Here is a 13,703-nt window from a genome sequence, read left to right on the forward strand (position 1 = left end):
ACTGAGCCCGTGCGCCACAACGACTGAGCCTGCGCTCTAGAGCCCGTGAGCCACAACTACTGAAGCCCGCACACCTAGAGCCTGTGCTCTACAACAAGAGAAGCCATCGCAATGAGAGGCCCATGCACTGCAATGAAGAGTAGCCCCTGCTCACCACAACTAGAGAAAGCCCGCGCACAGCAACGAAGACCCAACGCAGCCAAAATAAATTTAAACAGATCTCTTTAAAAAATGTAGACTACAAACACTAACATAACTATTAAGCTCAATTTCCATTTTTATTAGACTTTCTGAAATTTAATGTACAAGCATTTTCTATAATAATGTTATATTTGCAGTCCTAAAAACCTCGCCTTCCTCAAAACTGCAAACTAAAAACACATCTTTCTGGAAAAATTAGCACTGCAAATAGATGCCTCAAACTGTGGTGGCTTTATAATAAGAGCTCTAACAAAAAACATTATTTATGACCTAAAGAGATAATCTAAGCCACTCAAGCAAGCAAGTTGCCAGAGCCCATTATTAAAAATTCACAAAAATGCAAAGTGGGGAAATGCTGGCAGCACCTGAATTGGAGCTAGAAGAGTGGGTAACAGGGCAATGCAGACCACATCAAGCCCTAAGCCTATGCAGAGCTGATCAGGTAGACACAGGAGGCAGGGCAACCTCCCAAGAGCTGGAAGTCACAAAGGATGGAGACCACCCTGGGGGGATGTGGAGGGAATCCCAGGCAAAGTACTTGTTTTCTTGAACCACAGGGTGAAGGGGATCCTGCTACTAAGGCAACAAAAAAAACTGGGGGCTATATCCTTTCCTACGGGAGGCTATTAAATTTTACTCCAAATACACCAGCTCTCCGTGCTTAGGGTAAAACTCAAATATGAATGAACAAACCTCTGCATTCTTCTACGTACAACATTCTGTTCACCAATCAAATGTGAACCAATTTGCCCTGCACAACATATTATACTCCATCTATTAAAAATGACATTAAATGCCCCTGCTATTAATCCAAAATTTGTATTAAAATATACTGATGTTTAAGAAACACTTTTTGAATTGAGAACTAAAAATAAATTCTAAATTTTGTGTGTGTGTGTGTCTGCAATGGGTCTTCGTCGCAGTGCATGGGCTTTCTCTAGTTGCAGCAAGTGGGGGCTACTCTTCATTGCGGTGGGCAGACTTCTCATTGCCGTGGCTTCTCTTGTTGCGGAGCTCGGGCTCTAGGCACATGGGCTTCAGTAGTTGTGGCATGTGGGCGCCGTAGTTGTGGCTGGTGGGCTATAGAGCGCAGGCTCAGTAGTTGTGGCGCACGGGCTTAGCTGCTTTGTGGCATGTGTGATCTTCCCGGACCAGGGCTCGAACCCATGTCCCCTATGTTGGCAGGCAGATTCTTAACCACTGTGCCACCAGGGAAGGCCTAAATTCTAAATTTGACTGCCCAAGTCATAGTATTATTCTCCAACAGTTTGAAGAAAATATATGTATCACAACATTACTTGTAATAGCAAGCATGAAAAATAACTTAAGTGGCCATAAACAGATTAATTACAAAGACTGGTTATTCCACACAGTGGAGTCCTATGAAGCTATAAAAAGTAATGAAGACAAGCTCTGTGAATGGAAAGAGAGTGATTTCTAGAATATGCTGTTAAGGGAAAAAAGAAAGGTGCAGAAAAATGCATACATATCTTGTGCCTCTTGCTCTGATGCGCTGAGAAGAACACAGCAACTATGCAGTATTCTTACCTAAAATGTTTAACCTGAATCCAATTTTGAGATAATCAGACAAATTCAAATTGAGGGAAATTCTGTGAAACAACAGGCCTGAACTCTTCAAAAGTACCAGTGCCATGAGGGAACTGTTCTAAATTAAAAGAGACTCAATAATTAAACACATGGACCAAGGCTTGATTAAACCCTAAAATTTTAAAAAGCCATGAAGGACAATTTTGGGACAAGTGGGGAAATGTAAAGATTGTACATCAGAGAGCAGTACTGTATAGTCTGTACATTGTGTAGTACTGTAAAGTCTGTTGACTGTGACCATTGTATTATGATCATATAAAAGAATGTTCCAGTTCTTGGAAGATATAGAATGAAGCCTAAGGGATAAAGTTCACATCTTACTCTAGAATTTAGGAAAAAAACATACCTGAGAGAGAGAAATTCTTTCAAGTGTATATGAGACCCATACAAGACTGTTAATAGCATTTCTGTTTGAGATTAGCAAAATCTCAAAACTACCCAAAAGCCCATCAAGAGAATGAATTAATAAAATCAGATATACAACAGAGTACACAATAGTCAAAATTAATCCAATGTGACAACTGAGCAATCTTAAAAATACAGCACTATGTGAAAAAAATTAAGTCGCTTTATAAACCTTTTATAAACCTTTTGATAAAGTTAACCTTTATAAACCTTTGGATAAAGTTTAAAAACAAATGCTTTTTATTCATACATTTAAGAGTGTCAAATCTATTTTTTAAAAGGCAAAGAATCAACATGAGATTCAGAATAGTTGTTATCTTGGGATAGGGAAACAGGACAGGACCACATAAAAAGATGTAGATTATTATCATGATTTAAAACAAATAAAAGAGGAGCATGTGTAAATGAAAAATAAGAGTATGTCAATGGGCTTCCCTGGTGGCGCAGTGGCTGAGAGTCCGCCTGCCGATGTAGGGGACGCGGGTTCGTGCCCCGGTCCCGGAAGATCCCACATGCCGTGGAGCGGCTGGGCCCATGAGCCATGGCCGCTGAGCCTGCGCGTCCAGAGCCTGTGCTCCACAACAGGAGAGGCCAAGACAGTGAGAGGCCCGCGTACATCAAAAAAAAAAAAAAAAAGAGTACGTGAAGAACAAAGTTTTGATAGACCCAATTCTGTGCTGCTAGAATCCAAAACAGTTAAATGTATAAAAGAAGTAAGACTTAAAGTACAAGGCACTAATTTTAAAGTCATATTTTAAAAAGAAAAAAATGAAACTTGTAGACCTAACAGTCGCTGCAAATAAAAATCTAAAGCACTGCGAGTTCCCTGGCGGACCAGTGATTACGACTCCCTACTTTCATTGCCAAGGGCCTGGGTTCGATCCCTGGTTGGGGAACTACACAAGCTGGGATTTCCTGGTGGCACAATGGTTAAGAATCCACCTGCTAATGCAGAGGACATGGGTTCGATGCCTGGTCCGGGAAGATCCCACATGCCACAGAGCAACTAGGTCTGTGTGCCACAACTACTGAGCCTGCGCTCTCGAGCCCGTGAGCCACAACTACTGAGCCCACGCGCCCAGAGCCCATGCTCCACAAGAGAAGTCACCACAATGAGAAGCCTGCGCACCACAACAAAGAGTAGCCCCCACTCACCGCAACTAGAGAAAGCCTGCGCACAGCAATGAATACCCAACGCAGCCAAAAAGAAATTAAAAACAAACAAAAAAGATCCCACAAGCCATGCAGCCAAAATAAAAAACAAATAATAATAAAAAAATCTAAAGCCCAGTTACGAGGCAGATTAGATGAAAGGAAGATCAAGAGTGAAAGGGCAGGGCTTCACTGGTGGCGCAGTGGTTGAGAGTACGCCTGCCAATGCAGGGGACATGGGTTCGTGCCCTGGTCCAGGAAGATCCCACATGCCGCGGAGCAGCTAGGCCTATGAGCCATGGCCGCTGAGCCTGCACTTCCGGAGCCTGTGCTCCGCAACGGGAGAGGCCACAACAGTGAGAGGCCCGCGTACCGCAAAAAAAAAAAAAAGAGTGAAAGGGCAGAAAGAGCTGAAGAAACTGTTCAGAACACAGCACTGAGCGATAAAGAGACAGGAAATTTTATAGCATTTTACAGCCTCTCAAATCTTCTCTTATCTTCCACAAGGTTTTAGCTTTTCTAGAGTAAGTTTTCAGTTGCATAACAATCGCCCATCTCTTCTAGATTATTTCCACTAACATAATTATTACCACATTCCAATATCAAGTACTTTGCCCTGAAAACTCACTTCAAGCTTTCTGATTCAGTAAGAAACGTTAGGGCTCTACTCAATTCAGTTTTTTAAGGATTATAAAGGAAAGGAAATCTAGTGTTTCCTTTAGAAAACACTTTGTTCTTTACTCTTATTTATTTAATGTAATTTTGTAAATACTCTTATTTTAGAGCAAAAAGATTTCAATAGCCTTTCATAGTACTTGAAATTCAAATGTCCATTTGTTAGCCCATCAACCTTACACCTAATAAAGCTACCTCCAGACTACTACTCAAGTTGTAAGCGTACATTGCTTAAGGCTTTTTACACTGCATGTAGGGGACAATGACTTCATTTATTCTTCAATTTCAATCCAGCCATATTAAGGCAAAATACCTCTCATATATTTATTACCTCTTCGGGGTGTTTCTTCCCCATTTGAAAGTCCACTTGGAACAGCATCTTGACCTGCTCCCATTCTCTGATCTTGCTGCTGCTGCAACTGTCTTATCATTCCATCAAGAACACTGGACTCTGGGCTTCGTTCACCATTGTCATTGGTTTGTAGGCTTATAATTTGTTCAATTACCTCTCCATCACCTGCAAATTCAATGAATGAATATGAAATCATAATACATATGAAGAGGAAAAAACTTTCAATAGGCTACAATTAAAATTACATTAGCAATTGTCAGAATTCTTGTTTTCCAAAAATAATCAATTAAAGATATCCTTTATATTCATAACTAATTAAGTCGCAGAAAAAAATTCAAAACAAACTTTAGGGTACTAAGTACCACAAAAACCTCAACAGAGGTTCTGAAATCCTTAGCAGTGAGCACCTGGAAACACACTTGAGTGAAAGTGAAAGTCTTGTTTTTCTGTTTCACATTAACGCCCCTCATTTATACAAGTATTTCATTAAAATCTTATCTCTCAAGGTCTCTCCGACTATAACAACCAATAATGTGCGATTTCTGATGTAGAGAAAAGCAGTGGCATTTCTCTGTCTTATGAAATAAAAAAAAAGTAACACCTTTTAGGCCTTCAACAAATGACCACTCCCAACTCCAGCTCTCTCCCACCCCAAGTATGCACAGTTGAGGGAGGCAGTTTCCACATGCCTCTCCCACCAAGCTTAAGTCACTCTTTCAAATAAGCTTTAAGCATAGCCATAATCTTCCACGTACAAAATCAGATATTTTTAAGTGTCTTTGCTTCTTTATTTTTCAAATAATACATTTTCAGAGATATTTAATAGGTTCAGTTAGTGTTCATGGATAAAAAGTGTTAGATGGTTGTGGGGTCTTGAAATTTACCTAAACATTGACATTTTCATGCAATCAACTCGTTACATATCCTCCCACCATAAAACGCATCTTCTTTGAACATAATAAATAACATGGACCACCCCCCCACCAGTTTATAAGCAGAACCTTAACAAATTGAAATTAATAGGGTATTAGGCAAAAAGAATGCAAAGATATACTTCCATCCATAGTAACACGTCAGAAACTGAAAAATGTCATATACTATTTCAGGGGGAAAAATACTTCTATTCTACTAATCTACTTTTAGATCCCTTAAATCTTATTGATGACATCTCCATTTTACTGTGGAAATCAATGAAGAATTTAGAAGAGCTAAACAAAATCCACGGAAATTTTTTGACCACTGTCAAAAAATGAACTAAGACAGCAAGAAGTGGAGCCCTAATCTAAAAGGATAACAAGGGACTTCCCTGGTGGCACAGTGGTTTAGAATCCGCCTGCCAATGCAGGGGACACAGGGTCAAGCCCTGGTCCGGGAAGATCCCACATGCCATGGAGCAACTAAGGCTGTGCACCACAACTACTGAGCCTGTGCTCTACAGCCCACGAGCCACAACTCCTGAGCCCACGTGCCAGAACTACTGAAGCCCATGTGCCTAGAGCCCATGCTCTGCAACAAGAGAAGCCATCGCAATGAGAAGCCCTTGCACAACAACAAAGAGTAGCCCCCACCTGCTACAACTAGAGAAAGCCCGCACACAGCAGCGAAGACCCAACACAGCCAAACATAAATAAAAATAAATAAATGTATATTTTTTAAAATTTCGTAAAAGGATAAAAAGACTTTAATTAGGACTAGGAATAACATAACATCCCTAAGATCACAACATAGAACCAAAGGGAAAACAGCAGAAAAGGAGACTTCTAATCCTCTCCCCTCCCCAAAAAACCCTATGTAACTTTTCTTTCGCAGCACTGAATTTAAACGTAACTTGGGAAATATCAAGAATGATACCTGGTTCTACTTGGCATAATGCAGTCACCATTCAAATACTAAAGAAGGGTTCTACACATAAAGGCTTAAGTACTACAGTGCCCTTCCACTATAAACTACTACAACACTGGAAAAAATATATATGAAAGAAGGGCTTTCAGATATTGGATAACAGCACAGGACTGTGATCCCTGAGAGAAGACAATGGAGCCCAATCTTTTGATTGCTCCAGGTAACAGCCTGGAGGCAATCTCCAAACTACAGAACAAGGAGAGGGAACCCAAGTACCATCCAGAGGTTACAATGAGTTGAGAGACAGAGGTCAGAGTTTGAGAGCAGGGGAAAGACTAAAATATGCAAGGCTGAATATCAGAGAGGACTGGATTGCACAGAAAGCTCAGAGGTACACAATGAGGAATCGATTCTTTGGCTAAATAATATGTGCACACATTGGTTAAAACTCCACCATGCTGGGGAATAAAACATGAAAAAGCCAAGCCATTTTTTAATGCCAAAAAATTGCCAGAACTCTCACAGGGCTGGCAATAGTACACGTTCCCACTAGCCAGTACAGAGACTTCAGACACAAACAAGAACTGTTTTAAGCATATTTCCAATTTTAACACTCAGAATATTTTAAAATGTGTGTTCAAATCAGTGGAGAATACAATGACCGCTAGCAGTTTGGTGCCACGGCCTTGATTTGTGCTCAGGTACCAAATGTTTCACCCACCACTGCTTCTGTTTCATCAGTGCAAATGTCAAAGGTAAATAATAGTTTCATATTATTATGAAGATAGTCATAACCTCGAAGACCCCATAAAAGGTCATGGATAAAACCATGGGTCTGCAAACTACACAGTGACAATTTAGGCCCTAGAACAACCATTAAAAATAAGTAAGACTAACAGGTATTGCTAATAAAACATTAGTGGCAATAATGATAAAACACTAAAAAATAAGCAACTTCAAAAAAGTTTGGAAAAAAAGGAGAAACGGCACAAAGAACAGAAAGGATAGACAAAACAAGTAGCATTATGTAGAGCTTTAAGCCTGACTACGCTAATAATTATATTAAATGTAAATGGTCTACACAGTCCAATTAAAGGACAGGTTGTCAGACTAGATTGCTGCCTGCAAGAAATCTGTTTTAATATAAAGACATATTGGTTAGAAGAATTGAAAAGATACAACATGATAACACTAATTTTAAAAAGTTGGATTATTTACTTTAATATGAAACAAAGTTAATAGTCTTCAAAACAAGAAATACTCCTGAGGATAAAGAGGGACATTTCATAATGATGAAAGAATTAATTCAGGGCTTCCCTGGGGGCACAGTAGTTGGGAATCCACCTGCCAATGCAGGGGACATGGGTTCGAGCCCTGGTCCGCGAAGATCCCATATACCGCAGAGCAGCTAAGCCCGCGGGCCACAACTACTGAGCCTGTGCTCTAGAGCCTGCGAGCCACAACTACTGAAGCCCACGTGCCACAACTACTGAAGCCCGTGTGCCACAACTACTAAAGCCCGCGCACCTAGAGCCCATGCTCCGCAACAAGAGAAGCTACCGCAATGAGAAGCCCGCGCACCAGAACTAGAGGAAGCCCATGCACAGCGAGGACCCAACGCAGCCAAAAATAAATAAAATTGTAAAAAAAAAGAATTCATCAGGAGCACAATCTGAAATGTGTAGGTATATAATAACAGAATTTTAAAATACATACAGAGAAAATTGAGAGAACTGAAGAAAAAAATAAGACAAATTCACAGGATAGTTGGATATTTCAGCACTCCTTAAAACAGCTACAAAATGGAAAAAAGACTAATGGTTTTCAGCTACTAGTGAATAGATAAATGATGGTATATCCATACAATGCTGCACTATCAATAAACAGGAAAAAAACAACTGATACCTGCAACAGGAATCTCAAAAGAACCATGTTAAGTTAAAGAAGCCAGACACAAAAGACTACATATTGTATGATTTCATTTATACAAAATTCCTTAAAAAGGAAAAATCAAAGTGACAAAATAAAACAGTCATTACAAGGGGCCAGGAGAAGGGAGAGGACTAATTCCAAACAGGCCCAAGAGAACTTTTGGGGGCAATGGAAATGTTCTGTATCTTGATTGTGGTGGTGGTTTACATGACTGTTTAACATTTCTCAACTCATATGAATTGTAGACTTAAAAGTGGTAAATTCTGTTGTATATAAAGTACACTTCAATCAAACTAATAAAAAAATTTGAAAGAGTAAACATATAGTGATTTACATTAATCTTTAACCTTAAGGTGATTTAGTTTCAGTAAATTAATCCTCATCCAAACAAAATAGAAGCATCTTTTTTCTTCATTTAATAATATTAGGGCTTCCCTGGTGGCACAGTGGTTGAGAGTCCGCCTGCTGATGCAGGGGACACAGGTTCGTGCCCGAGTCCGGGAAGATCCCACATGCCACGGAGCAGCTAGGCCCGTGAGTCATGGCCGCTGAGCCTGCGTGTCCGGAGCCTGTGCTCCGCAACGGGAGAGGCCACAACAGTAAGAGGCCCGCGTACCACAAAAAATTTTAAAAAATAAAAATAAATAAAAAATAGCATTTAATAATATTAGGGAAAAACATTACACTGCCATGAACAAATACAAAAGCAAACAAAACAAAAAACTCTGTACTTGGCTAGGACAGGCAAAGTACAAGACGGGACTGGAACATCTTTTGCCAGAAAGTAATGAAGTGCTCAAGGAATGATGGGGACTTGGGAAAATACACAAAACTCAGCTTGAATGGACTCTCCCAGCCAAATCCAAGGATAATATGAGCAACTAAACAACGATAGTACTGGATTGTAACCCACTATATAACAACCCGGAAGTCCATACTAAAACTTAATAAACGAAATAAATAAATGGGAGAGTAGTAGATGGCCAGCTAATGATAAAATGCAGATGCAATGATAATAGAGTTAGAAAACCGTTTTGCAACGTTCAGAGTAACAACTGATTCAGGCAAATATTATCAATGGATCCTAAAGGTCTGAAATAGAACAGGTTAGTTAAACCACAAGCTACTTAATAATTACAAAGAGAAAAAAAAATTCATAATGGAAAACCTTGGCGGATACCAAGTGTTCAAAGTCAGCGCCACCAATAAGTGCACAAAACACAATCATGAGCATCCTTACATGATACTCCAGGAAGGCTACAACACCATTTATGTTGTCTTCTTTCCAAAATGCATAACCTGAACTTAATCAATGACAACTGAATTTAATGTGCAGTCCCAAATTAAAATCTACATCAAGGGAGGAAAAAAAAGCTATAACAGGCATTATTAGAACAATAATATTTGATTACAGACTATAGATTTGATAACAGTATTATATAATTGTTAAATGTCCTAATTTTGATAACAGTTTATGCTTACATAAGAAAATATCTTTGTTCTTAGAAAATACATACTGAAGTATTTAGGGGTAAATGGACATGAGGGCCAGAACGTAAGTGTCAAATGGTTCAAAACAATAAGATGTATCCAGCGATACAATAATAAAACAAAATATTAAGGACTGGTGAATCTGAAAGTACAGAAGTTCTTTGTATTATTACTTACATTTTTCAAATTAAAAATTAAACAAAACAAAAAAAAAGACTTAGAACTTACTTGTTGCCACATAACCTAGCTGTGGAACCAAATGTTCATCTGCAGAATTTTCTCGGCCTGGTACTAATCTCTGATACTTAGTTGGATGAGGATTTCCATCTACATCTACCAAGAATGGTGGAGGCATAAGATGAGGAGCCTGCTGAGTTTGCTCATCTAAGACATAATTATTAGAATCCCTAATCAGTGGCCGATAGTCAGTATGGAAGAACATCTGATCGGGAATCTAGAAAAGGCAAGTTTACAAATTGATATTTTGAGGTTTACACATGTTAAAGAAAATAAATTATTAACCAGTTAACCTTGTTTGAAAAGACAAAAAAAAATAAATCAATACATCTAACCTATTTTCAAAACATCCTTTATAACTATTTTACATGCTGTGAGAAAGTATATGAAATGACCTTTTCATATGGCTTGCTGCATCCAAAACCAAATATCAGAAGGTGACCGTGAGAATCTGTACAGGCAAAATGCTGTCCATCCTGTGAAAACTTACAGTCAAATACAGCTCCATGTCCTTGTCCTTCAATCTAGGAAACACAGAGGGAAAAATGTATGACCATTTCTGTGTAAGAGCTTTTGCTGTATCAACTTCTGAAAAACCAAATTTTTAAACAAAGTTTTCGTTAAGCACATGTTAATATTTTCAGAAAATAAAATTCATTTTAGATACCACTAGCCTAGAAAAAAATCTCAAAAGATCTTCTAAGAATTAGTTCTCAAATTGATCAAATGAAGGATCATAAACCAATCCAAAATGGCTTTCTTTACTTCTTACATGTGAATGACAATTTCACAAACTTTTCTTTCAATATATAACAAAAATCTTTTGATTAATAACCTACAAGGGAGGGGCTTCCCTGGTGGCGCAGTGGTTGAGAGTCCGCCTGCCTATGCAGGGGACACGGGTTCGTGCCCCGGTCCGGGAAGATCCCACATGCCGCAGAGCGGCTGGGCCCGTGAGCCATGGCCGCTGAGCCTGCGCTCCGCAACGGGACAGGCCACAACAGTGAGAGGCCCGCGTACCGCAAAAAAAAAAAAAAAAAAAACTACAAGAGAAATGATTAAAGATTAATAAAGTTTGGAATTCATGAACTAAAATCAATACTTTTATGGAGTTTAAGCTTTCCACTTAGATGACTAAGTGGAAACGCAAAATTTGTAATGCTGCAAAGTCTCAAGGGTGCATATGTAAATGCCTGCACCTGCAACTACCTTATTTCAAACTGCCACAAATTTCAGAAAGAATACTCTAAGTGCATCATGAATGTTGCCTTAAAGAGATAACTTTTAAACTGTTTTCTGTTTTATTCTTGTTTTTTTAACTGTAAATTATAGTAGTTTAGTATTATCAATTTATAGTTAAATGAGTTGTTTCATTAACTCAATAGTGTAGAGCTATGCTTATCTGTTGTCTCAGCCTATAACGTTCCAATAATTAAACTTTAGGACAAGTTAAATCAGCGTTGGAAAAAGGATTCATCCACCCAGCTAACTGCCAAAACAAACTCACATACATACCTAAATACCCGCTCGAAAAGCAATAATTCACTACTGCTATACCACACATGACTGAGTGCCAATTAACAAAATGGGGTGGGGGGGAGGAATTAAGGTATTGGGATATTTAGGGACTTGCTGAATAAGATAATCCATGTATACAAATTTGCATTCTCTCATAACATAAAAAGGAAAAAAATGTGTAAATATTTTCCCTCCTATTACACAGATTCACCCCCAGGGTCCTTTGAAGAGCCACCTCCACCACAGCCCAACCTGCACCCTGGCACCACTTCACACCTCTGGCCTGAGACCTTCAGTCCAAGTAAAGCAGAGGAGGGTGGGGAGGGGAGAGCCCTTGGCTGGTAAAGCAAAGATGGTGGCAGCTACTCTCCTATCATACATGTGGAACTTACTGCACCAAAAGCTTTGCTCAGGGTACCTGCTGAGAAGGAAGTTTTCCCAAGTGGGCAAACCTACCTAGGCAGAGCAAGACAGACTCCGGTTTTCACCTGCAGTCTGAAGAGTCCTACACAATGATTCCTGACAAAATCCGACCTTCAACTGTGCCTGGAGAACACTTCAGTGTCACATTATGTTAACTATTTACTTAATGAAATACTGTTTTTGTTAGTAGTTTACAACCCTACGTAATTTGTCTAGCATTAAAGAATTAGGAGACTCTCAGCTGAGCAGTAAATGTAACAAGAATTCAGTATACAAGGCCAATTTTTGGTGTCTGACTGGAAATAAGATCATCGTTGCCCATTTGAGACTTTTTTCAGATTACTCTTTGGCTTAGAGGTTATTTTAGCTTATATTCTGTTTAAAGCCTGAATTAATGTAGTTTTCTGTTTTAATAGATTAAATTTAGTATGTAATGTTCCTATTGAGTTTTAAAGGCTAATTAAAAGATGGATGTACCTATGAATTTTAAGGCCATAGAAAAACTGAAGAAGGCTTAGTTCTTTTTCCAGTAATTTGAACAGAGATGCAAGTTTCAGAGATGCCCAATGATGTACTTGGGTCAGGCTATTTGAGTTGTTTTAGTGCACTTAATGTTAATAAATAAAAAACTGTATTTTAAACTGTTTGTTGAAGAAACTGTCCAGTGTAAGCACATTGAAATGAAAATTTTAAGGTCAAAAAAACCCAACAAAAACATGGAACACATGAACTAAGATGGTCTTCAATCAAATATCTAAGAATCATTCACCTATAGGATGCTACTATATTGCCTCAAAAATTAATTATAGTTTGAATTGGATCTCAATATAAACTGAAGAGTAATTTTATAAAACCTATCATATATATATGATATATATATATATCATATATATATATATAAATCAAAAGTCTTAACAATGTACAAGCCCTTTTACACATTTCCCTCAGAATTTATCCCAAGGAAATAATCAGGGATCTACCTAAACAGCCAAGTATAAAAACATTCAAAGTATTGTTACTGTGCATATTTTAGAAACCACTTAAATACTCGACAACAGTAAATTAAACATATAGGTAACATACTTCTAAGATAGGCTGAATTTACCGTCACAAATACATTTGCAAATTCTTAAAAAATATTTAAGGGTTTGAAAAACATTCTTTACATAAAATGAGAAAGGATTACAAAACTATGTGCAACAATGCCAACTACTAAATATGTAAAGAACGATGCCATTAGAAAGCCTTCGATGGATACTGATATTTGTGAAAGTTTCATGAGGAACCAGACATTTACATAGTCTCTGAGCAAATCAGTTTAAAATTTACAAAGGAAAAACAACTATTTTAAAAATCAGTGGGGAAACTTGGCAGATGCCACCTTAACCAAATATTAATAATTACCACCATATAACAGTGGAACATATAAATATCATGTGCCGTCTAATATAATGCATGGACGGCACACTATCATTTATGTTTTATTACATAAAAAAAAAGTGAAACAGTATTGTATCATGAAGAAGTATCAGACAAAACAGAGATATCCTGTAACATTATTTGCCTGTAAAAGGGCAAGATATAGGGGGAAAAAAAGGCAGAATTATTGATCTTACAAAACTAGGGATACATAACTACTTAATACAATGCATGATCCTGAATCAGATGCTGGTCCAAGGGGTAAAATATAACTATAAAGGCATTATTAGGACAACTGACAAAATTTGAATGTAAACCTGGATTAGATAACGCTACTTTATCAATGTTAAATTTGCCTATTTTGGTAACTGTATTGTAGTTATGTATAAGAAATTCTAAAAACATGCAATAAGATCGTAATCTGGTTTTCAAATATTCATGTGCAAAA

At 38.2% G+C, this 13,703-nt stretch overlaps 1 protein-coding gene across 2 annotated transcripts in view; it reads right to left on the reverse strand.

The window, feature by feature from the left end:
• BRWD1 (bromodomain and WD repeat domain containing 1) overlaps positions 1–13,703 on the reverse strand; it is a 122,066-nt gene that overhangs the window by 60,034 nt on the left and 48,329 nt on the right. For both annotated transcript variants that reach the window (XM_067739508.1, XM_067739509.1), the window contains 3 exons: positions 10,291–10,419; positions 9,887–10,112; positions 4,373–4,558 (listed from right to left, as the gene is read on the reverse strand). In XM_067739508.1, coding sequence (XP_067595609.1) covers positions 4,373–4,558; positions 9,887–10,112; positions 10,291–10,419 — 541 coding nt within the window. The remainder of the gene's footprint in view (positions 1–4,372; positions 4,559–9,886; positions 10,113–10,290; positions 10,420–13,703) is intronic.

Source organism: Pseudorca crassidens, chromosome 5 (genome assembly GCF_039906515.1).
Source record: "Pseudorca crassidens isolate mPseCra1 chromosome 5, mPseCra1.hap1, whole genome shotgun sequence".
NCBI classification, from domain to species: Eukaryota; Metazoa; Chordata; class Mammalia; order Artiodactyla; family Delphinidae; genus Pseudorca; species Pseudorca crassidens.